The sequence below is a fragment of the Anarhichas minor genome, unplaced genomic scaffold (assembly GCF_050575085.1).
Source record: "Anarhichas minor isolate MPS153535 unplaced genomic scaffold, ASM5057508v1 ptg000079l, whole genome shotgun sequence".
In the NCBI taxonomy this organism is placed as follows: Eukaryota; Metazoa; Chordata; class Actinopteri; order Perciformes; family Anarhichadidae; genus Anarhichas; species Anarhichas minor.
The window spans coordinates 1,232,368-1,257,678 of record NW_027466525.1 but is presented as its reverse complement, the minus strand read 5'-3'; the positions used below and the strand labels follow the sequence as shown (position 1 = coordinate 1,257,678).

The 25,311-nt window shown below is 40.8% G+C and overlaps 1 protein-coding gene across 2 annotated transcripts; it reads left to right on the top strand.

Annotated features, from left to right (window-relative positions):
* The first annotated feature begins 6,769 nt into the window (after window positions 1-6,769).
* On the top strand, window positions 6,770-21,012 carry rhbg (Rh family B glycoprotein). Of its 2 annotated transcripts, none has more exons than XM_076081175.1 (10): window positions 6,770-6,947; window positions 13,119-13,305; window positions 13,495-13,645; window positions 13,813-13,960; window positions 15,646-15,812; window positions 17,360-17,497; window positions 17,662-17,795; window positions 18,672-18,789; window positions 19,862-19,921; window positions 20,935-21,012. In XM_076081175.1, exons 1-10 carry the CDS (start codon window positions 6,770-6,772, stop codon window positions 21,010-21,012), a joined length of 1,359 nt encoding a protein of 452 aa, XP_075937290.1. The 2 variants fall into 2 exon arrangements, with proteins under 2 accessions (XP_075937290.1, XP_075937289.1); XM_076081174.1 differs by having other exon boundaries at window positions 18,672-18,793; window positions 19,848-19,921.
* The last annotated feature ends 4,299 nt before the right edge of the window (window positions 21,013-25,311 follow it).

Here is a 25,311-nt window from a genome sequence, read left to right as displayed (position 1 = left end):
CCTCATGGGTTTAAAAGTATGTACTTTCTGACATTTCTACAACTCTGAAAGTTTCCCCGTTTCGCCCCATGTGCAGACACGCTACCGCTGGAACATTTCTAACATTCCTACAGATGCCCCTGCTCCTGAAGCCCTCGCTGAGAGCGACAGTTTTTAAACGTAGTGACAGATTTGCCCTCCACACGGTTTATAAACTTAAAGGTTCCTGACAGCTGTCTGACCGAGGGGTTACCTGCATCCCCCACCCTGCTATTCATGCAGGTAAATGCGGGTACCTCTTTGTTGTCTGTGCATACCTCACAAGTGTTCGGTTAGGGAGTCTAAATGGAACTGGATTTCACCTTTGACCCTTCGTTGTGCAGCAAACAATGTTTTGCATTCCTTTCCTCAGACACACGTATGAGATTATGTTGTGTGATTGCAATGAAAGTGGTCACGCAGGGTGCGGTATGGTACGATTCTTTGTGTTTCTAGAAAATACAAACAGCATTTCCAGAAAACTCGTTCACTATTCTTTTCCCAGCTGCATTCAGGAGTCCTGTCATGCTACGAATGCTGGGCAAGTCAACCACATGGCGCTTTCTCGATCTTCTGTGGCTTGGATTGTACCTAATTTGTTCGGCAAACGCCAAATTAATAAATGTGAATGTGGTCCCATGATGCAAACCTCGGCCACCTTCATCCTCCTTATGAATTCTGTGCAAAATGAGAAAGTAGCACTTTGTTGAGTGGAAAAAGCGTTGACAGATAACTCTATCCAAGCAGCATTATTATGTGTCCTCCTCCTTATAATAAGGAAAAAAACATTTAACATTATATAACAACTTCGTCACCAGAAAAAAATGTCGGCATTGTACTTTTCTGCAAACCACAAGATACGTTGGAACGAGACAAAAATAGAATATTCAATGTTTAAATAGTAACGTAACAAAGTAATTACCGTAAATAAAGAACAATTACCAGCAGACTTTCTTACGTAACGTGACATAACAAGCTTAAAATCAATGACTAATTTTGGTTTCACACAAGACACGAACAGCGGTCTCCTGTGTGAAAGTCCGTTTTATAAATACGTCACTACCACAACAACTTAACTAGCAGAAGTATGAACCAAGGTCTGCTAGCGGACCTTCTTACGTAACAAGCATTAAGTGAATGTTTAGTTTTGATTTCACTTGGGTGGCGAACAGCGGCCTCCTGGGTTAAAGTCCTGTGTTTGTGGAACCAATCCACCGCAACTCCCAAATCCACACCTGGTTTGCCGAAACATACAATGCCAAAAAAATACCCCAAAATGCCCTGGCCACTGGGTTGAACAAAAACATAAATATCTTCTTTCATGCTGATGCTAAAAAGAAAAACACACTTCAAAATAGTTTGAAGTCATTAATTCATTTTCCTTTTTTATAGAATACCACAAAAAAAATGTAAAAACTTTTGAAGAAACTACGTTTTAAAATTAGTATTTTCTTTTTTCAGAATGTCACATTTTGTGCTGCAGTTATCTGACATCCTCACGTGACTCTCGCCATCAGTGAAACGTTTCCGTGGTGCGCTGATTGTGACATGTGACTCTCTCCAGTCTGCCAACAGGCATGCAGGCTCTTCACTGATTGGCTCAGAGACTCTGCCAGTTCATCAATGCTTCATTTAAAGAAAACTGCTCACTTTAACAGCATTTTAACATTATTTTTCAGTCTAAAATGCTGACCTAGTGTTGGTTAAAAACCACAATCATTAATGTAAATTAATTCATTTAAGTCTTTTTGACACAAACATCTGTACACAAACAAACGTCTGGACAAAAACAGGAGAGCGAACATTTGACCTTTTGTCCTTTTGAGCGATTTACTGATGAGCCTGAAGCTCTTCTACCGATCACTCACCAGTTGAGCTGTTTTTGTAACACGTTGACGCCCCGTGTGATAGTCACACAGGTAGATATAGATCAGAGAGCAGAGACAGGAGAGACATGCATCTACATTCCCTACGTTCGGCCTGGAGCTCCTACGGGTGGTTTTCTCTGCAGCTAACGGCACAAAACCTCAAAACAATACTAAAACTGTGTGTGTGTGTGTGTGTGTGTGTGTGTGTGTGTGTGTGTGTGTGTGTGTGTGTGTGTGTGTAGTATCTACAATCCTCCTCAATTAACAAGGATACTTTTTACATCCTCCTGGAGGAACAAAATATGATAAATTCTGTACATATTAATGCAGAAAAACTGAATAATGTTATTCATCCCATAAACTTTACCAGAGGAATATCACCTATTTGTAATATCTAGTCTAATAATTGTGTAAAACATAATGAAATAGTGAAAGACAGATAAATGTGTAAATGTGCTAGTTGCTGAAAAATGGCGAAGTGAAGCAGGTTTGTACGGCAGTGTATTGCTGCCACCATGACACAAATACAGAAAAAAACGCTTTTTGGTTTTAATGAGAAACTTCATTTTCAGATATTTGTTACGTATCCTGAACTTCTGTATTAAATTAGATACTTTTGCACACAAACACAATCTGAAATGAGTGTGAAGCCCCCCTCTAAAAAGCGTCCACGGTGCAGTATAATGGCTCTACTGTGCATTAGCAAGTTACGTGTGAAATACCTGTCCAGCTTCCTACTGTATGTTATCTCTGTGTTACGTAACAGGCAGGTGCGGACCTGCGTTTATCTCGTTTCATCTGGTGCCAGGCTTCTTGTAGCCGCCATGCTGTTACTACTGAGGCCCTCCCGCCTCCGATTGGAAGATTGTGTTATCGGAGGGGCCCAGGAGCCAGCCTGCTGCACTGATGGAGCGACAAGAGGCCTCCACTTCCACAGCGAAGAGAAAGAGACTTCTATACGTGGCACGCACTTCTGGAGTCCCCGATGAGGGTCAGGTGACACAACCGACAAAACAGTTATATTCTCTATGAGAGTTTTATTGTTTTAGTGACAACTTCACCACTGTTCTGTTTTCTTTTAGTGAACTTAAAGTCAATGGAAGACAATTCAGGTTTTTCTCTTAAGTAAATACTCTGTTTTGGGTAAAAGTCCTGTTTGCAAAGTCTTAGACTGAATCATGTATTATCAGCTAAATGTATCAAAATGAAAAATACTGATGAGGTTATTATATTACATACGTTATATCGTTATTTGTATTGTGAAAAGCTGCATTCTCTCTAATGTCCACCAGGGGGCGACTCCTCTGGTTGTATAGAAGTCTATGAGAAAATGACTCTACTTCTCTCTTGATTTATTACCTCAGTAAACATTGTAAACATGAGTTTATGGTCTCAATCTCTAGTTTCAAGTCTTCTTCAATACAGCATGATGTTCATTTAGTACATTATGGTCCATTTAGAGTCAAACAGACCATAAAGCAGGGGATGCTTTAGGGCGGGGCTACACGATGATTGACAGGTCGCTACCAGAGACGTATACGGCGTCTCTACGTCACTCCTCCTCAGTCCAAATATGGTCACTTCCTGTTCACTGGTTGCAAAAAAAACAACATGGCAACGGTCGTAATCCAAGATGGCGACAGCAAAACCGCGGAACTCGATGCCTCAAAACGTCAGTCCACAAACCAATGGGTGACGTCTCGATGACTACGTCCACTTCTTACAGTCTATGTGCAAGAAGCACTTTGATGTTTGCTTCAAGAGGTGGAGCTACATTAAACTGCCTTGCAGCCGTTTCTCAACAGTGTGATGCAATGATGCGGTGTGGCAAGAAACAAAATCTGCATAGAAGCTGTGTTTTGGTATTGAAGTGCCTATGAATATTGAATTAACTATATTGTATTATATCACTGGATAATCACAGTCACTACACTTGTCCCTGTTCCCTAACTATTTTTATACAGCTGTGATATTGGACGTTGTTTCAGTGATACCGTCAGTTGGCTGCTTCATCCGGTAAAAAATTAAACAGTGGAAGTTGTTGGATGCGGACAATTTAATTTGAATTTAATGCAGTTTTGTTTAGATTTTTGACAGATATGTGGATTTATTTCAGCTTTGGTTTAACTTTGCCTGTTGTGTGCAACACTGTGTTATCTTATTAGTCGGATGTTTACACTCGTGCATTCATTTTATATACTTTCTGTTTTTCACATAAGAAACAAAATCTGATTGATTTCTCTCCAGCTTTAACAAAAAATAAAGTTCCACGTTTTGCAAAATACAAAGAGCAGAATTATTAAAAAACATTTTCTTGGTGAAATAGATTTGAATCTACAAAAAAATTCCGCTTCGTGGAACTAACAAACCACTAACACAAGACACAGGAGTGACAGTATTGCAGCACTTACGGTGCAATTTAAAGCATTTGAGGAATTGTTAAGTGCTATCTACGATCTGACGTGAATATCTCAATGACAGGGACGCTTTGTGTTTTTACTAGCACGAGACTCCTCGTGTCTGGAATGACAGCAACTCTCGGCAAGAGTCATGTGGTCCTTTCTAAACATTTCTTATAAAGCTGCAGGAGAAAAAGGAGAAAAAGGAGCCAGCATATGGTTTCCCATCTCAATGTTTTTATCTTTCTGTATTCGGTTCGAGTATGACTTGTCTACACTCACTATCGCCGCACTGATGCACGATGAACTGAGAGGTCAGAGGTCATTGTCTTGATCTGTTGCCCCTCAGCTTTTACCCTGCGAGTCCGCACATGCACATGACCTGAGGTGTGATTTGAGCAGCAGTGATAGGCTGAGTGGCTCAGCGTGTGAACCTCAGGTCGGCTCGTTGATTTAAGGTGAAACCTGTAACTGTTGAGATGAAGTGATGAGGAACGAGAGACGCTCAGGAGAAAAGACCAGATGAGACTTGTTGGTTCTCTATGGCTTGAAGGTTTAGGTTCCTGTAAGTTATCGATTCAAATATGTTCCACAATCTAACGGGTTTTCCTCCAAAGATATGACTGCAGCTGCATGATTCAGTCTCTGCACAGTATGGAATGTGCAGACACATGCTTCTGGTCCAAGCCAAGAGCACAGCTGTGTAATCTGTGATTTCATTGTTTCAAACGAAGATGATGTCGTAATAGTTTATTTTATTACATCATAAGTCAACGTTACGACATAATTAATGTACAATAAAGTTGATTTGGAACAAATGAATGCTATTAAAATAATATTGAAATGTTTCTCATTTAGGAGCACCGAGAGGACAGGCTACACATTCAGATAAACTCAGGTTCATTCAGGACATAAAGATTCATCCCTTAATAATAACATATATGCTCAGAGTTTGTCAGGTGTCATAATGAGGCAGGTTGAGTCAATAACTGGACACAAAGGCTACAGTTGGAAGTCCGACTGACTTGTTGACAGGTGGCCGGTCAGACAGCATGCTGAGCAGACTTTTCTGTCACCGCAGAGTTTATGTCTTCTCTTTGTGCTCTCAAGTATTGAAGGTTTAAATTCCCCAAAATCATAACAAAATTGCTACCAGGTCCGTCACCTTTCTGAAGAAAAAAGGCTCCGTCCCCGCTGATGGAGGACGGCGATACGTTTGTGAACGACATCTGTTATCAAACTCTAGAGCAGGAAGAAGAGGAGTGAAGCATAACCCCGACCTCCTTTCATGTCTAATCACAGTGGTCTCTATAATCCCGTGTGTTCGCAACCATTAGAGGCCACACCCGCTTCCTTTCTCTGTTGTGACCGTAGAAGGAAAAGTAAATGGTCTAAACTGTGGTGGTTTCCTATGCTAATGAATTAATCAATGTTTAACTTTGTAGGTTAAACAAGAGTTACTACGAGGAACTTTCATTTGGTGTTGATTTTGGCGGCTCCTTTGGACAAAAGTAGAAGTGTTTCCGAGCACCAGAGTCCCGTTACAAAACCTCCACTTTTACTGCAGCAGGATCTACATTCTCACCGTCTGATTCTGATGTGAATCGCGCAGGAAAAGTAGGCGAGACCTTGAATCTCTACAAAAGTCGAAGCTGACATGCAGATGGACCTGTTAGCATGGGCGCAGTAATATAAAAAGCAAGAGGTTCTGCAACCCACATCTTCAGTCTAAAGATGACGGCAGGACTTTGACTCTGTAGTGTTTCTTTTTGTACTAAAGTAAAACAATTTGTTATCTACGTTCATAGCATTTAAAATGTTTCCTTGCAATCTTTCAAAAAAGATTTTCCCAACAAAAACTGTTAGTGAACCAGCAGTTTCCGTGTCGTCTCAGACACATCAATGCTTTTGCATTTACTTTTAAACATGTGATGCAGCTGTGACAATGTTGTTTGATTGACTGAATGACTGCTGCCAAACAGAGATCAATAGAGGAACTATGCAGAGAAGATCAAAGTGGCTCACATCTGATGCTAAAATCAAATTATGCAAGACTAGTCGACCTCAAAGTAGTCGTGCAGTTAGTGAAAACTCCAACACATATTATCACTAGAGAGTTCCTATCACATAGTTATGAATTATTAGTTATTTCTGATTTCTAAAGTCCACCTTAAAAAGTACAGTCGCAAAGGGGCGGGGCTTAAAGTGAGGCTGCATTATTCATGTGGGAGGCAGGTCCGGTAGGGTAGGTGTGACCCAGTAAAAACACATGTAAAACCAGCTCTGGTGTCTGTCTGTGAGCTTCTTCTTCTTCTTTCACCCTCTCACACACACACACACACACACACACACACACACACACACACACACATACACCAGCCTCCTGGCTCTGCACTGAGGACTCTCCGGCGTGTGTGAGAGAGACAAAACTTTTTTGTGCTGGATCTTTAAAGCCCCCTCTCATCCCCTCAGTTAAAGAAAAACATGACAGACGCGGCAACCAACATGCGGCTGAAGCTGCCGATCGTCTGCTTCATCCTGCAGATCATCCTCATCATCCTCTTCGGTGTTCTGGTGCAGTATGACCACGACACAGATGCCAAGGAATGGCACAACATGAACCAATCTGATTATGACAACGACTTCTACTACCGTTACCCAAGTGAGTGTCCCGTGGATGTGTGGAGGTTCAGGGTCAGAGGTCGCAGTGAGGCTCAGGATGCTTTTGGTTCCCAGTCTGTGTCTGAATTTAAGTAATATCCTTTAGATGAAAGGTTTCTCAAGAGTATCAGTTTGAAGATGACTCGTACAGTAACATTGCAGACTTGATGTGAGTGGATGCTTTAATATGACAAACATGTTGCAGATGTTGTTTATGACATTACACAGATGAGTCCAACACTAATCTATCAATCTGTCCTTTGTTTTACAAACTATTGTTTATCAAAGAAAAGACACTGACTAAAATCCTCATCATGCGATTCTTTCATGTTTTTGTCTTTCATATAATGCTAAACCAGCCTCTCTAACACTGACATGCTGTCTGTCCTCTCTTACATGCTCCCTCAGTGATTTTTAGAAATCTGTAAGTATGCCATGCTCGCATGCCACTCCGACTCATGTACACTTTCAGGATAGTTATTGTTAACTCGTCGTTATTCTGTGTGAAGAGATGAGGGGCTGCTGAGCTCCTCTGGTTTCCCCTAATTGGACGGGTCCCATTCTTTCTGAGCGAACCTTTCATTGAGATGTCTTCCAGTCCGCTGCGTCCCATAGAGGCAGATCCATTGATCGTTAATGTCCTGATTTATATGGATCGATGGTGTAGGAAAAAGAAGGCTGGAGGGAAAACACAAGGCGTTGATTAGATGCTCATTACTGCTTCCATAAAACACATTTTATATCCACCGACTCTTACTGCACACACAGTTTCAAGCTGTTTTTCTGTTGTTGTCTTTTTAACCCTAATCTTTGGCATGATGCCTAAAATGACTACATAGCAGTGTGGTGTGAATGTGTCATCGGTTGTACAAATTTGCATTTGATTTTCAACTTTAAATGTCAGAAAAACGTTTAGGAGACAACATATAACCCCGTTCTTTAAAGATCTGTGATAATTATCCAAAAGCAGTTTTTTAAACCAAAATAATGATCTTATAATCTTAAATATCTAAAATATCTTTAATTAATGTTTGCAAACAACCACTTTCTTTCACTTTTCTCTGTTTCTTCCATTTGCAGTTGTGACACAAACTTATTATTTCGTTCTAGCCACTCATTAACTCAAAGTTCCACCTTAAGAAATCAACGACTGAGGGTTGGTGGGCGTGTCCTAACTTGTCACACACTGTCGGAAGTTAATCTGGGCGTCTCTCACATTGTTTGAATCTCCAACGTGCAACCTTTAACTATAACGTTATCTTCCTGTCAGTCACTGAACTCTTCACAAACACAGAAACATCAGGACTGGCTCAAACTAATATTTGGTGCAAGATTTTATGTTTAAATTTGACCGTTTTCAGTATTCATGTTTTCAGCCAGTGGATTTCTTTCCAGTGCAAAGTTCAAAATCAGTAGTTGAAATAGAAAGACATTACTGGGGATTAAGGGGATCAATAAAAAATGCACATAATTGTTTAAATCATTCACAAAATATAATTATAACAAACATTTTTACAGTCTGACAAAGTGGATGACGTATTTAATAATTTATTTTTGTAAATATTGCATAAAAGTGCAATAACAGTCCTACAAAAGAGAGAAAGTAGTCAAATCTAAAAGTGGTCTAATCTAATCACTAAGCGCAAAGATGAATATAAACATGTTTTCTGACATTGCTACAGAGACACAACTTATACTGAAACACATAAACAGGTTGTGGCATCTAAAGAAGGTGATTAGCAGCCTCTTGGTTTGTTATGCAAACTGCCGAAGTGCCCTCAAGCAAATGATCCCCCATTCCAGAGGGTGCTGCTCTGTATCAAAACTTGACTTTTGACCTCTGTGCCTGAGCATTCGAAAAAACGTGAATTTCAAAGGGACCGTGTGTAGGATTTGGTGGTGTGGTTGCAGATCGCTGTACTTTGTGTTTCTATGTGTTAGCAGGCTACTACGCTAAAACATGGTAAACCATACACCTGCTAAACATTAGCATGTCAGCATTGTCATTGCTTGTTAGCATGCTAATGTTAGCATTCAGCTCAAAGCTGTGCAAAAGTCTCACAGAGCTGTTTGCATCGCTCTTAGTTTCATATGTAGTAGTTGGTGGGATTCCCTTGTGAAAGTCACTGAAGGGTTGGGCAACTAAACTACTTGGTGGAGGTTAGATAACGGTCATGGTCAAAAGCAACCGCTGTTGACAGTTTGTAGAGGACAGGATGTGATCCTCAGTCGCTTGTGTCATAGTCCAACATTTTACTCACCCAACTATCCAACCGAGCCCGTTTCTTCAGATGTTATGATACGTTCTGCTTTAACCCCTGACGCACAAGGGTCATTATACTGGAATGACCACATACTGGAGTTTGGTTGAACCGACAGTTCAGTTGTCTATTTCAAACCACAGAGAAGGTAACAGAGTGTCTGAGGTTAGAAAAACAAGAGCAGAGTTTAAGGTCCATTAGATTTAATGGCTTCAGACAATGTTTAACCCGACACCTTCGCTGTCACAGGAGCTGAAACAGCCGTTGACTTTCATGTTTCAGTGCTGTGTTTACGCAACCTCCATCCTCCATCCTCACCGCACGCCTCGAAAACAACGGTACAATAAACAGACGAGTTCACAATCTGCAGGTTATCTGAAGGGCAGCGTGTAAATCCGTTGTGTCGGCGGTCATATAGTCAACGTATTGTCTGTCCTACAGGTTCCTGTGAGATAAGGATGGTGTGTCAACTGATAAAATATGTCTCCCTCATACGGGTTCTCCATAAAATTACATTCCCTTACAACTAAACTGCATCCTCAATTACGTTTGGAGGGAAACATATTTTTGTCCCGGATTCCAGTGATGTAATTTAAGTGCAGTGTCAAGTCTTATGTTACATTTTATTTCAGTCAGTTTACCCCAAATCACTAAGTTCTGTTTGCTGACTTTTTAAAACCCTAAACTCTGAAGTTTTTTTTTTTTTTGTTATATAGGGGAACTATCCCTTTAAAGAGACCCAACTAAGACATCTTCTGGACAGATTTGATGGAGACTTTTAGTGTCCCAAAATGGTCTAAATGATCCTAATTCACAGGAGAACACATGTTATTTATAGTAACCTAAATTTATAAATCAAATAGAGATTTAAAGAGACAAGTTGAGCTGAAAGTGTTGATGTGGGGTTCTCACAAAGCTTCATTAATGTTGAAAATAATTATTAATATTTACAGTTATTTAGGGTTAGGGTTAGAAAAAACTCCAAAATGAGTAGGTATAAAATCACTTTAGATATAAAAAAGACATTCGTCTGCATTCTACATTTGTGTGTACATACTGCAAAACAATATTTTCCTAACCAGAACTGTTCTATAATAATGTTAAGAGTAATTATCACTAAAGATTTATGCATTTGTGTTACTCTTTATTTTGGGTTCCTGGTAGTTTTATACTTATTTAAATGAAAACGTCCAACTTGAAGGAGGGTTACCATGCATGAGGGGGTAAGGACAGTTTAAAAGTTGCTAAACAAAGACATAAATGCATGCATTGAAAGTCAGCAGGAATATTCAAAAAGTGAATCTGGACTCAGGAGGGTCAAGAACCTTTTTTTTTACCCTGCAGGCATGAAATAATTGAGGGAAAACATCGATCCCTCTCATTTTGTGGAGATTCTTGGCCTCAGAAATGGTCAAATTTAATGAAAACTTCAGCAAAAAATAAAAGTTGAGCTTCAACAGATCGAACCAACTTGTGCCCGGCAGAGCCTGAGTCACTGCTCTGATTGTACGGTGTCCTCCTGGATATCGGTGCGTGTATCTGGGCCAAAATGCCAACGGGGACACTGGCAGCACATCCGGCTGTCCAATACTGGCTGTGCGGTAGTTTGGGACAAATAAGGAGAGTTAGAGAGCAGATCATTATCCTTCCTTTTACACAGCAGACCAGCGATACTTTGTCAATATAATCCTGTAACTTTACAGTCAAGAGTTTCTAAACATGAATACCCAAATGGAAGATGTGCGGGTCAGTGTCACAGCCGGACCTGAAGTCCCCGTTGACCAAGGCTTATGTAACTGTGCTCGTTCACAGAGCGATGCTGTTTTCAATGACAAAGCCCTCAAGTGACTCAGTTGTTGATCGGGTGTTTTTTGTTGATGGAGGCTTTTGAGGAGCAGATAACACGAGGTTGATCTAAATGACTCGTATCATCACTGAACTGCTCTCGGCTCTCTGCCGAAAGGCTTTTCATTGGAAATGTCGCACAAGTTGGTGAACATTTATTTTTCACCTTTAATGTTCTTTTAATCATCTTTCAGTTTAAAATCAGAACAGAGGAAGGTAGTTGACAAGAAGTTTTTTATTAAAAATAATAATTGGTTTCAATTGTAAATAGACTTGATCAATTTTTTTTACGAATGTTACATTTCTCAAATAAAAGGTTACATCAGAGTCAATTAGAGGCGTAATAGTCAATTAATCCATTGGTTAAACGACAGAAAATGTATCAGCAGCATTTTTTAAAAGTTAAAATGCCATAAATCATCTGGTTCCAGATTCTCAAACGAGATGATTAGCTGCTTTACTCAGCTATGTCAATGTAAACTGAATATCTTTGGGCTTTCAACTGTTGGTTGTACAACACATGCAGTTTTTAAGACCTCCCTCTGGTCTACGCAAAAAATGTATTCTTGACATTTAATAGATATCATAATCAATTAATCAAGAAAACAATTGGGAGGACAATCAATAATGAAAATAATTGTTATAATTGGTGTCAATTATAACCCTCAAAGGCAATAGATTAACTTGAGATCTCCTGTCATGACAACCTGATCTCATGGGAAGGCGTGTAAATAACACAACATTCAGGACGTATCCACTTGTCACAATAATAGAACGCTGTTTACGTAAAACGGCCGGAGCTATGTTTAGGAAACTAAACCAGTAGTTACGTTTAGGAGAAACATTCTGGTTGGGTTTAAAAATAAGTACATAAACTAAGTAAAACTTTACAACGTAATATAAGTACAGAAAACACGTCACAAACATCATTAACATAACTTCATAATAACTTCAGGACACGAACAAGGGTCGAACAAGGGTCCTGGTTGAAAGTCCTGTGTTTGTTTGACCCCTCCCTTCCCACTTTCTCCCTTTTTATACTTCGTCAGTTGCTCTGAGCGTAGTTTATACACGCAAAAAGCAAGTAGTTATTATTGTGCGCCAAATGACTTACAAATTGTCGTGTCATTCCGATGCCATTAGTTGCTGGTGTGGTGGGAAATGATTTTACCCGCTGTTGAGTCTTTTTAAGTTGAAATAAAGAATATTGTCAAACAGAACTTGTCTTTGAAAAGTATTTATTCTCTGGCCAGAGAAGAGGCACAGATACACGGAGTCACTCAGACTCCGTAGAAGTGTGCACTGCAGATTAAAATTCGTACAGAGTTATGAAGAGAGTGATCAAGGGTGGGGGCCTGTGTACTGGAACATCGTGTTTCAGGCCATACAGGCCGTGCAGTTAAAGAAGTATAAGAAGTGCTTTATCTGTGTAACAACAGACACACAGATATATACGTTTTATCCTTAAGGTGTAGAACATGTGAATATACAATAGGTACTTGTTATCCAACACGAAGAAGAAGAGGATATGTGTGCAGGCAGTCAGCTGCATGGCTCACAAGTTACATGATGCAAGCTTATGATAGTCTGATTCACAACAAGTTATAAAACAGTTGTATTTTATAAGAATATAAAATACACATAAGAATATAAACTATGATAAGAATATAATATTTCCACTCCCCAAACAGCAAGATACATTTGAGCATGTATGTTAACACAAAGGATGAAGGTGTCCTGAGTTTGGAGCTAAAGTACAAGCACTTAAGCATTTACACAATATACGAAGTAAAAATATATACTAAGTAGAAATGTTCCATTACACTGGTCACCTATAGAGAGGTGAGTGTCATCTGCAAAGACAATCAATACTTTGCTTGTATGTTTCTAAGGAGGGGAAAACTACAAAAGTTGAATGGAAGCAGTACTTCAAAGTAGTGGGCCCAGGACTGAGCCTTGTGGAACTCCACTTGCCTTCTGGGTCCATGTTACCTCTCCATTACATAAAATAAACAAAAACATCTATCTCCATAATCTGAGCCAGTGTGTTTTTCTACATTGTTCAGGTTTCCAGGATGTGCATGTGATGATCTTCATCGGTTTCGGCTTCCTCATGACCTTCTTGCAGCGCTACGGCTTCAGTAGCGTGGGCTTCAACTTCCTGATCGCAGCCTTCTCCCTGCAATGGGCCACGCTCATGCAGGGCTTCTTCCACGGTATGCATGGAGGCAAGATCCACATCGGAGTGGAGAGGTATGTGTGAAAACCATATTGCACATGTGTGAACGCACAAAAACCACTGACACAATATGTTGGACAAGGTGCATGAAAGAGAAGAATACAGACAGAGTGAAACATCTCTGACACACAATAAATGTTTCTTTTTTGTATATGCCCTGCACACGACACGTCATGTTTTCTATCAAACTCTGTTTCTTTCAGCATGATCAATGCTGATTTCTGCACGGGCGCTGTGCTCATCTCATTTGGAGCCGTTTTGGGTAAAACCAGCCCTGTCCAGCTGCTGATCATGGCCATTTTCGAGGTCACGCTGTTTGCTGTCAATGAGTTCGTCCTGCTGTCCGCTCTTGGGGTAAGCTACAAAAAAACAGATATACTCTAGAAGTAATTCTCTGTTGTGTGATCTGCAGATCAAAACAACACTGCAAGGACTGATTAGCACCAAAGATAAGAAAAATATCATATCGCTGTCAAACATATTGAATTTTCTAAACCATATTGTGGCTAACTTTGTTGCAGGCTAAAGATGCAGGCGGCTCCATGACAATCCACACGTTTGGAGCCTACTTCGGCCTTATGGTGACCCGGGTCCTGTACCGGCCCAACCTGAATAAGAGCAAGCACAGGAACAGCTCCGTCTACCATTCTGACCTGTTTGCTATGATTGGTAAACATCTGTCAAAGATGGACTTTTATCGTTTACGAAATTCTTGTGCCGCCATCTAGTGGTTCATTCGTGCTCTGTCCCACCGTTGCATACGATCATTGATGGGTGTTGTCAGGTGTGGTCATAGGTGTGATGAACTCAAACCTTCAGACCCATTCAGATCAGTGCAGCAATACTTAGATATATAGATTTAGTGTGAATTTGCTCTAAAATTCAGTTATAGAAATTTTGGAAGATTTGCAATATTTTGCCACACAGATCGATACCCTGACTGGCCTCAGGAATCGGATGAAAACAAAATCATAAAAGGACTTTGGCTCGACATTGATCCTGAGCCTTTTTGATTAAGGATTTAAAGCCGTTTGTCACCAGTGTTGCGAAAAAGCCGTCCGGGAATCCAGAAAAATTAGCATGCAGATTTTCTGTACGTAAACCATCGGGTCCAGTGTGAATTATCCACATTTCTGTGTTTCATTTTGGTCAATGAAGCCCATTCCTTCTAAATAGAGCCCGTGTCCACTCCACACATTAAAAATACCCTCCCAACAAAGAATGTCTATCGTTAAGTACTCAATACCTTAACAAATCGGACCCAAAGTCTGATGCTAAAGCTAACGTTATCTTTTGTGGCTTGCCCCTTTCCTTGACCAACATACAACATTTGCAAGTATATCAGCTACGTTACCATCGTCCTCGCCTCCCAGTTGCTAGGAAGAACTCAAGCCATATATCGTCCTTAACTTGGTGGTTGAAGAAGTTATATTGTTACATGATTGGGTGTTGAGATGGAGGCTTCCCAATTTTCTGAAGGCACATTATTCCGAAACACCAATAGTCCAAAAAATATCCCCAAAACAAGCTCCTATTGTTCCGAAGGTCCATTGCTCTGTAAATAATGACAGCAATATTTTGTATGACATCAGTTGGAACAAAGGACTTCGTCACTGGTCAAACACATACTTTCGCAGGTGGAAATCTGCTGAAATCGAGGTCCGTCCGAATACTTCTCCCCCCGTACAAATGTTCCACAGAGGTGTGCAAGCATGAACCCACAAAACCAGTGTTTGTACATTTTGTAAATTTGTAAAAATTACTTTTTTTTGTGGAAGAAAATTTGTGCTCGGTGGGAAACAGGCTTTTCATGATTTCCCCAATTCCAAAGATTCTAAATAATGTTGTCAGAAAGTGTGCAGGAACAACACATGTACTTTGGAGGTAAAGGTGCGTTTGTCAGTAAAAAACATTTATTATTTCTGTAGATTTATTGTAACAATGTAAAATGTCATTACATCTGGTGAAGTGCGCCTAATGACTTGTAGGCCTCGAAACACAAAGTTTAGCTCTCACACTTGACTTAAGATGTGTTGGTGTTTTCTTGCCGAATAGTACAGTAGTAAACAGTAGTATCTCCTCCCCTTCACCTGGGATTTTCCTCAATAGATTCCTGACTTCATCATCACAACTTCTATGTTAAACATGAGTTAACTTATTGAACGAGCACGAGCTCCTCTCAGAGACAGATGGAGACTTCCCAATATTAGATCTGTTGACATCCTTTTGGTTTTCTTCCAGACATTCGATCTCACACAGGCTGGAAAACAAGATGCATGCTGTTTGTAGTTAGAGTGAATTTGTTGATTTGCCCAATGCATCTGTTAATAACTGAATGCCGCTGTGCTTCTCAGGTACCATCTACCTGTGGATGTTCTGGCCCAGCTTCAACTCTGCCGTCACAGCTCACGGAGACGACCAGCACCGCACGGCCATGAACACCTACTACTCCCTGGCAGCCTGCACTCTGGCCACATACGGCATGTCCGCCCTCACGGCGCACGACGGCAAGCTGGACATGGTGAGCACACCGGATTAGCATCACTAAATTCAATCAGGAAATAAAGTAATGATCGCTAATTTACTGGAATCGCCAACTTTAGGAATGAAACTGAGGCAACAGGCTCCTCCAGAGAGTGATTCTCAGCTGGTGAAGTAGAATGTGACGGCTTCCAGCTCACAATCCATCAGGTTAAAATGAGACCAGCAAACACCCAAAGAGCTGAAGTAAAGACAAGAATGCAAAAAGAACTAGAACTTGAATTCCTGTCAGCAGGGTGGATCTTATCAGAGCTAAAACTCGTGACATAGTTACTCAAAAGATAAAAAGCTGATGTGTTTGTAACCTGAAGACATGACCCCCCCCAAAAAAACAAATGTTAGCTGTGGCTAAGTCACATGGAGGTTCAAACTGTGCATTATCGCTGTCATGCTCAGCTGTCAACAGTTCATCATCCCGATATCAAGATGAAACATTCCTGTGCTGATAGTGATCAAACCCTGAGAGAGTCAGAGTGGTAACTCATGACAAAAGGAGACGATATAGTCTGTTGATAGTAAAGAAACGCTCATCAGTCTCTGGTGTGTTCCAGCTGTTTGCTGTCATGTGGCTGCAACACGTTACAGACTCTTTGTCACAAAGTCTCATCCATTTAAGCTGCTTCGTCTACAGACGTGCAGATCCTTTTCTTTTTTCTCACTTTTGCAGATTTACAGTTTTAGAAATAAAAGCAGGGAAAAAGAAAGTTTACATTTTCATAATTTAGTAATATAGTATTGTGCAAGTCAGATGTTATTTAATAAATATAGAAGACCTAGAAAGATGTGGTGGCGTGGTGCTTCTGATTGCACGATGGGACATTGTAAGCGCAGAAAACAATTCATTGCAAGCACATAGATTATATTTCGTGGAGAAAGAAAGTGATTTAATTTGAGAAAACAATCATGTATTTGGACATAAAAGCATTTGAAACATACGGAAGTTCTCAGATTAGCTGAGATTGTGGCACATTTAAGGGTTCATATTTGTATTTTGGGTTTCCACTAGAACATGTTTGCATGCTTTACTGTTAAAAAAACATTAGATTTTTCTAATACTGTCTGTCTGAAAATACAAGGTCTTCAGTTGGGCAATTGTGGGTACAGATTTCCCTGAATTTCGATCCCGACTCCCATTCACACATTGTGTGTTGTATGATCAACAAACTGCTAAATAGCTAATTCCAAGCAGCTGGATGATTCAGCAGATAACCAGGGCTGTTGCCAGGAAAGGCTGCGTTCATGACTCATGACCTTCATTTCTTAATAGTTCCCCGCCCTGAGACCAATACAAATCCCAATGCTTGTCCTTATTTAAACTTTTGATTCAGTTAAACTGTTCAATTCTACGTTTTGTACATGTTTATTTCTCAAATAAATATTTTGAGGCTGAAAATCCAAGTTGCTATGTCACAAACTTCCCATGAATTGTATGTAGTACCTCAATATAATGTAGTAGTTTCAGGTGCAGTGTGCTTCAGGATTAATGTGCATTTTAATGTATTAAAAACATCTTTTTCTAATCTTTAGGTCCACATCCAGAACGCCGCCCTGGCCGGTGGAGTCGCAGCAGGAACAGCTGGTGAAATGATGCTGACGCCGTACGGCTCCATGATCGTCGGTTTCTTGGCTGGCATCATCTCTGTTCTGGGCTTCAAGTACCTCTCAGTAAGGATCGTGCAGAAGCTTATGATTAAGACACGATACTGATCAATTAGAGGCAGAGCACCATAAGGCCGCATCGTGCAAACAAACAAAATGAATACACAACAACATTTTCTTCTGTGGCGTTCTCCTCCAGAAACAAACCCCCCATCTCTTTCTTCTTTCAGCCCATCCTGGAGGACAAGCTGAAGATCCAAGACACCTGCGGGGTTCACAACCTGCACGGCATGCCCGGCGTCCTGGGCGCCATCGTGGGAGCGGTCACTGCCGCTGTGGCATCCACAGACGTTTACGGAAAAGGGTGAATATTTGATTTGAGCTGTTGTTGTGGACACGAAACACACCTGATGCAACATCATAAAAGAATTAGAGAGACTGGGACGATCTCAACTCCAGGTTGTCATACAGCGTTAGTAGCTTTATATAAATATATGTATTATATATATATATATATGATGAGTGCACTGTAATTCATAGATATCCCACAAAATCAATTTGTGTGTAATCCACAAAATCATGAACCAGGAAGTATGAAGACTGCAGAAATCCCAAAGAGAAGTGGGGAAACACCAGGAAACCTTCGTTCGATCCCCGAGTAAAACTAGAAGTCAACGTTGATTTATTTGTAACTTTCGCACTTAAGTTCGGTTTGTTTGGTAGTTATTTTAACCCAAAACACAATCTTTCCATAAACCAAACTAAGTTGTTTTCTCTGAAGACAGACGTTAACTGCATGTGAAGAGCTGGATTTGACACACAGCGCTGGACCTGAAACTCTGATAAGAACCGTTGTATGAAGATACGTTGCACCTAAAGTGTGTACTGTGTGAACTACTTACTGTATTCCCTAATCAGGATTCCAAATGATTTACATGTGTGTGGTGAGAAAGTAAAGTGACTCTAACAAGTCTAAACACCAGCAGTGGTTCATCCTGAATGTCCACATTGTTTCCCTGTGTGGGAGATAACCTGTGTGTGTGGTTTCAACCGCAGCACTTTATTCAGTCATAGACCGTATCACCGACAGATCTGAGCTCCCTTCAGGCTGCTCTCACAGTCCTCCTTTAGTGCACAGTCAGCATGCAGGGACCTGCAGCGACACATTGATAAGTCCGAGCATGTTTTAATTCTGTTAGTTTAAGTCATTCACTAATAACTCGTCGCTGTTGTGTTTCAGGATGGGAGACGTGTTCCCCGACGTGGCGAGCGGAAAAATTGAAGCGTCTTACCAGGGCGTCCGTCAGGCCATCTCCCTCGCCGTCACCCTCGGCATCGCCCTGGGGGGGGGGCTCTTTGTCGGTAGGTGTCACGTCTTCCTCAGTCGGTCTGATGAAGAACTCTTAAACTGGACGTTTGAGCGACACAAAGTTAAACAACAGTCAGCATTAATACAAGAGATTACAGCTGGGTTCAAAGTTTTAAACTAATAGAAATCATCTTCAAACTTCCCCAGTTGATTACTGACAATAAGATCATTATTCTTTTGTATTACAAGTTTTCTGAAAATGTTATTTTGAAATATGCAAATGAGGCATTATCTTATTAAATATGTGCACATTTTCATACATTTCCAGAACATAAATCTGAACATTGGATAAAACCAGGTTCAAAATGTTGTTGACATGTTAGAGTTAAAGGTTTCTACAGAAGGGATTTATGAATTCTCTTTATTTCACTTCATAAATCAGAAAATACTGTCAACAGCCATAAAACAAATCCATTTCTCCATGTTTATATTAATATAATGTAGTATAAATGAGTGTGTGAGTGATGAGTGAACTAACCCCTCTGTGTGAACCTTCAGCACACAGAGAGGAATGAAAGAGTGAAGTTTGGTGAATGTAAGAGCTGCTGAAGTGGAGATTTATCATCAGAGTCTGAGAACAAACTCATTTTAAAGATTTGTTTACAGACATGTTGAAGACACTACAGGTGAATAGAGTAAAGAAATGAACTAACAGATATCACCATGAAACTTCACCACTTCATCACTCACATTAAGAGGAGTATTATTGTATTACAAGTTTTCTTTTTTGAAGACGTGTTCTGGAAGAAACATATTTCCTCCAAACATCTCCAGAACTTTCACTTTCAAACAAATGTAGCGTTTAATGAACCGAGACGTCTCGACGCATCAGCACTTTACTGTGAAGACTCGTCAGCAGAAGGAACCTGAACGACTTCACCGCCCTTCATTGTGTGATTAATTAACCTGCAGATGCTGTTTGGGTTAATGCTGAACACCAGCCACTCACTCGACAATTAACTTTTGTGTTTTGTCTTGTTGGAGCTCATTGAGCTCATTCTCACGATAGAAGTGTTCGCACATAAATGCTCTTTGTCCTCCTCTCAGGTTTCATCTTGAAGCTCCCCGTCTTCGGCGCTCCGTCCGACACCATCTGCTACGAGGACAGCATCTACTGGGAGGTGAGTCAGACGCTCTGTTGTTTCTCACTCATGTGTCCCTAAGAGACAGTGTTCAGGCAGTACACTTCATATTCACTCATCTCGTTCTTGTGACTGTCTGTCAATGATTCAACATTCTAATAACACATGAATGATACATATATATTTATTTGGGTTTAAATGGAGCAGATCTTTCCAGGAAATTCCTATTTTCTTCGTGATCAGCATAAAATGACATCATTCTTTCCAGGAAACGTCTTAAGTATTAATTCTCCAGTAATTGAGTGTAGCATGAGAGGTAACGGCCACCAGGTGGCGCCGTCGCACTGACATTCATATGATCAGTGACCGTGGTGCTGCTGGTGAGGCAGTGGTGCTGTCTGACCACCAGGGGGCGCAAAGTCACCACCACACGGGTGTCTCAGACCAGGTGGAGTCCCTCCTGGATGATGTCATTTAAATTTCCCCCACAATGCAACGTGCAGCATCGTCATGCTTTAGTTTTATGTGTGAGTATATATATATATATCATGCAGACTAGATTTGTGCCTCTTTTATCTGGGTTATTTTACTAAAAAGAGGCATTTTGTTACAAAATAATTAAATTAAAATACTTGCATGGACTGGTTCTTTCACTGTTAATGTGGGATGAACCTCATTTTTAGACATAAAAGATTAATTCAATTTACTAAAAACGTATTTTCACAACCAATTGAAATGTTTTTGTCTCGTTTTTACCACCAGTTCTAAAAAATATATCTAATTGATTTCTCTCCATTTCTTTCATAAACCACAAATAATAAGTGATGCTGTTCTTTTCAATGATTATCTGAAAGTGGGAACGATGACATTTAGAGACACGGAAAATGAAGTGCACCTTTGAAAAGCCACAATTAGACCACGTTTAGTCTGGAAGAAATGCAGGATGAGGTCACAGAAGTGTAGAAACTCAATTATCTCACGCTCTGTCTGTGTGTGTGTGTCTCTCTCTGTGTGTGTGTGTGTGTGTGTGTGTGTGTGTGTGTGTGTCTCAGGTGCCGGGAGACGAGGAGGGTCACGAGGAACAGTTGACCGCAGTGAACACCGCGGAGACTGAGAAGCTCAACAGTTAGACACACACACACACACACACACACACACACACACACACACACACACACACACACACACACACACACACACACACACACACTGAGGTTTTTACATCCCAGCACTTGAGTATTACACTGATTCTGTTGTAAAAAAAAAAAAAAAAACCTCCAACATCCTCATTTTATAACAATACATGTCCCCACACAGCGTGCAGGTCATTGGCAGCTGTGGCCGCTAGAGGGCGACCTCGGGTCGTGTCACTCTGAGCTGCAGGTCTGTGAGAGAAAGAGTGCATTTGGGAAATGATGTGTCTTATTTGATGAAAGATGCCGTCTACTTGTTTCTCCTGAATCTATTAGACAGAATCTAACGTCAGCAGCCGGTAAAAAACCAAAGACAAACAGACTCCTTCAGAGCCACGAGCCTCCATTCAACTCTCTTAATATGAACAAAAACCTTTTCAAATAGTTTTTTAATGGAAACCAATTATGTTTTCTTCTTCATTTTAAATACGGGATTTTCATGCAAAACAATGCAGATGTTTTTTAAATGTGTTTATCTCCTAATGCTTTAGGGTTGGGACTTCATTTGTTTTATTATACTGTGTGTGATTAGGTGGAGATATTACGGTTGCTTCAGTCGTGTACCTTTTTATTCATTGTATGTTGGAGCAGAAAGTCAACAGATGTTTAGATTTATTGTTGCCTTAACTGATTAGCTGAAAGCTGCATTCACAGTTTGAAACAATTTCATGGGAATTGGAACAATATTGGAACATGCTTTTTGACAAAATAAATTGTTGTGCGTTTTGTGTTTTGTCTCATTTGTGTCATACGACAAGAGGTCGATAAATAAAGAGGAGAAGTCAGTGATCGGCATGAATCACAATATTGACAGAAAGAAAGAAACAAATAAGTGATCGATTCTTGTTGTTGTTCTTTGTCCTCTGGAAGTCTGTCACTGTTCAGCGTTTCATAATGTGAGTCATCTTCTAAGATGTGGTAGAGAGGAGAGAGCGATCAAGCCTGCGCTTGTGATGATGAAGGCCGGTCATTATTACTTTCTTCATGACTGCGCAGCGATCCCCTTGGAAGAGGTTAAAGCCTCCGATCGCAGGTGGGGATCTTCTCTCACCGCCTCATTTAAACGGTTTCACCGTCAGGGATCACACGGGCGAAGGTGTCCTCGTTAGATTCTGGTCTCCTCAGGGCCCGAGTATGACAGGTGATTAAGGCCACTGAGGAGGAACAGGAGGAAGAAGTATCAATAACTAAAATCTGATTCATTTTACCTGGAAAAAAACCCACTTCTCATGAGTTCTTAAGAAGATTCAGTCTGAGCGAGACGAGGTTAAGAAACATGGAACCAACAGGAACCTCGTCTCTTAAAGAGTATCCTCCACAGTCACATAAACATGTCGTCTCACAATCTCTTTCTTCAGCACAAAAAGTAAGAACCTAAAATCACGTCTTTATTGCTTTTAAAACCTGCAGCTTTTTGTCTTTTCTCATCATTATTTCAGTCTGTTAATATCTTAACTCAAGCCATCTATTAGCATACCTTAATGATGTCCGTCCTCTTCGCCTGCCTCTCTGTGGCATTAATCACTCTTCATACAAAGGGCCCCTTGCAGGCTGCAGGGGCCTTGTCCGACCCCCCCCCACACACACACTCATTTTGGTGATGGTACCTCTGCGTGAACAGGCACCGCAGCCTTTTCCCAGGAAGGAGAAGACAGGTGGACAGCTGTTTACTGAATAGGCGCTCTTACTGAAGAGCTTAATTGAGCTTCATAGGGCTAATTAAAATGCAGAGAAAAATATCCATGATTATGGTAATTATTCTATTGTCTAATACGTCTTCCGGAGATGAGCTTGTTTGGCATCATACCTGCAATATGTTGGAGGCCCTGGAAATATAGAAATAGAGCTTTTTGTGTGTGTGTGTGTGTGTGTGTGTGTGTGTATCACAAACCACTATAATTATACAGATGAAATGTTAATTGTTTTAATTTCTGTTGCTTAAGATCTATTCTGTAGTGAGCTGGTATAATGACTTGCATAATAACGTCTAATTAAAGGCTGCAGAACAAATCGTCTTTTTGCTTTGACCCACATTATCATTCATGGAAGAGCTGTTAGAATAAGTTCAAACTCAAATACATTAGTATAGTTTGTATAAGTAACGTCTATTAACTCAATCTCACCTGATTTTGTGGATGTTTTTGGTCATATTTCAGCTGATTTCAGATATTTCAGTCACTTTTTTGTCTTTCTTTGAGCGTAACCGAAAGAAAATGGTCACAGAAGCTGAATTTGATGAATAATGAATAAAATATAACAGAGTGCAATAAGCATCAACCTGCTTTCTTTGCACATATTTCTACATTTACATTAAAATAAAAAGACACTGTTACTTATATGTGTGGAAATGATAGCAGTAACATTCATACATGTTTTTCTATATTTTTTTTTTAATTAATCCACTCAACCTGTAATTAAACACAATTTCCCATTTTCACTTGAACATGACGTGTAAATCCAGGGGGCCCTATTACGCTCTTGACCTTATCGCCTCACTTCTTACCGTGTGGCCCTTGAGCAAGGCACAGCATGGGAGCGGCATGGGAGCGGTGCTGCTCGGCGCCCCGGGCTACGCCGGCTCTTTTCTCAGCAGCTGTAGCCTCCTGTGGCTCCGCCTCCAGCTTGTATGCGATTGTTGTTCCGTAACGCCGCTGTGGAGGTGAACATAATGGGTTAATGGGCTCCCAGAGGACCTCCTGGTCCCCTGTGTGTGTGTGTGTGTGCGGGGGGCCTCGGCCAGCTCACAGCCCCGCGGATGCCGCAACGGGGCCCATGCGGTGCTAAACACCACCGAGGGGATCTGACACACTGACAGGACGTCCGAGCTTGATTACATCACATTTATTTTTACAAGAAACACTGTGTTTACCTTTAAGTTGACCTTTAACCCAAATCACCTCTGCAGACTGTCGTGGACTCATTAGAAACTTTTGTGATTCGTCAAAAACAAACGTAATCAACGACAAAATGGCTAAAACAGTTTCCCTCGAAGCGTAATTCTTGATGCGGTTCCGTCGTATTGGAACGTTGTTTTTAGGGGACCGGGTTGAAATCCTCTCGTAGTTGAACAAAAGTATAAAGTCTCACAAAATAAAGTGCCAAACTTTATGTACTTCCCTATTACATAAGATAATCTCTTAATTGCATAATTAGTCCATGTGCTTGTGTTCTTTTGTTAAATTCTATAAATATCAACACTTTGGTGATGCATCTGGAAGCGCACTCATCAGAGGTAATTCAACACTTGTTATAGTTTTGAACAGTCGCCCCTAAAAAAAGCCGAATCAAGTCTGCAATCACCTGTGAGTCATCATCAGTGAAGAGAGAGACGTAAGAGATGTAAATCTGTGACTGTTGCCGTCTTGTTTAAAGCAGAAAACACAACACGGTGGAAGAACTTTGGGGCTCCGTGTGTTTCAGATTTCAGTCGGTTCTCATTTTGTTCCGCATTAAATCCCAGATTAGAGCTGTGGTCGGAGGCGGAGAGGTTGTGACGGATGCTAAACAGGGCGATGATGGAGCTGGGGGGGGGGGGGGGGGGGGGGCAGGAAGTTGTTCAGCTGGAGAGCGTTTCAGCCACTTGACTGAGGGGGAAATTGCCTTCATTGCTCCACGAGTACTTGGGAGTGCTTCACTTGAATTTCCTCCCCTGAAAAAGAAAATGGCCAACCAGCCGTGTGAATACCAAATCAACAGAAGTAGGGCCACAGTTAAGTTTTTGTTGGGGGGGGGGGGGGGGCCCTCAAACGTTTCTCCTCTTTAATCGACTCGCCTGTGAAACAAATCATCCGTGTGAAAGCAGAGTGAGACCTGCCACGCCTGGACCCCCCCCCCCCCCCCCCCTCATGTCCAACCTGAGCGGATATATTATTATATTCACCTTTAAATATAACTCACGACTTGTTGAACGCACAAAAATAATATGCAGAGACGTGTAGAAAATGATCATTCATTTGAGGTTTTGAGTTCATTCTGCAGCAAATCTTATTTGCATGATTTGTGTATTTGTGTTCACATTTAAGTACAATTTGTGTTGATGCTTTTACCCAATTAGCCGTGGACTGTACGGATATTATTATAAAAAAGGGGGAGTTTTCTGTACTTGTTTCTCTTTTCTTCATGGGACGGTAGTCTGCATTTCTTGGTTCATGCAGGAGAGGGTCTTTTACATCCCCCCCCCCCCTTAGATTTATATTTTATTTCCATCTTCCCTTTAAACTGCAAAGTTTTATTTAC

Coding starts and splice junctions, on each gene's coding strand:
- rhbg (XM_076081174.1), top strand. CDS start 6,770: ATGACAGACGCGGCAACCAACATGCGGCTGAAGCTGCCGATCGTCTGC. Junction 13,306..13,494: donor ATCCACATCGGAGTGGAGAG/GTATGTGTGAAA, acceptor TGTTTCTTTCAG/CATGATCAATGCTGATTTCT. Junction 15,813..17,359: donor ACGACGGCAAGCTGGACATG/GTGAGCACACCG, acceptor TCTAATCTTTAG/GTCCACATCCAGAACGCCGC.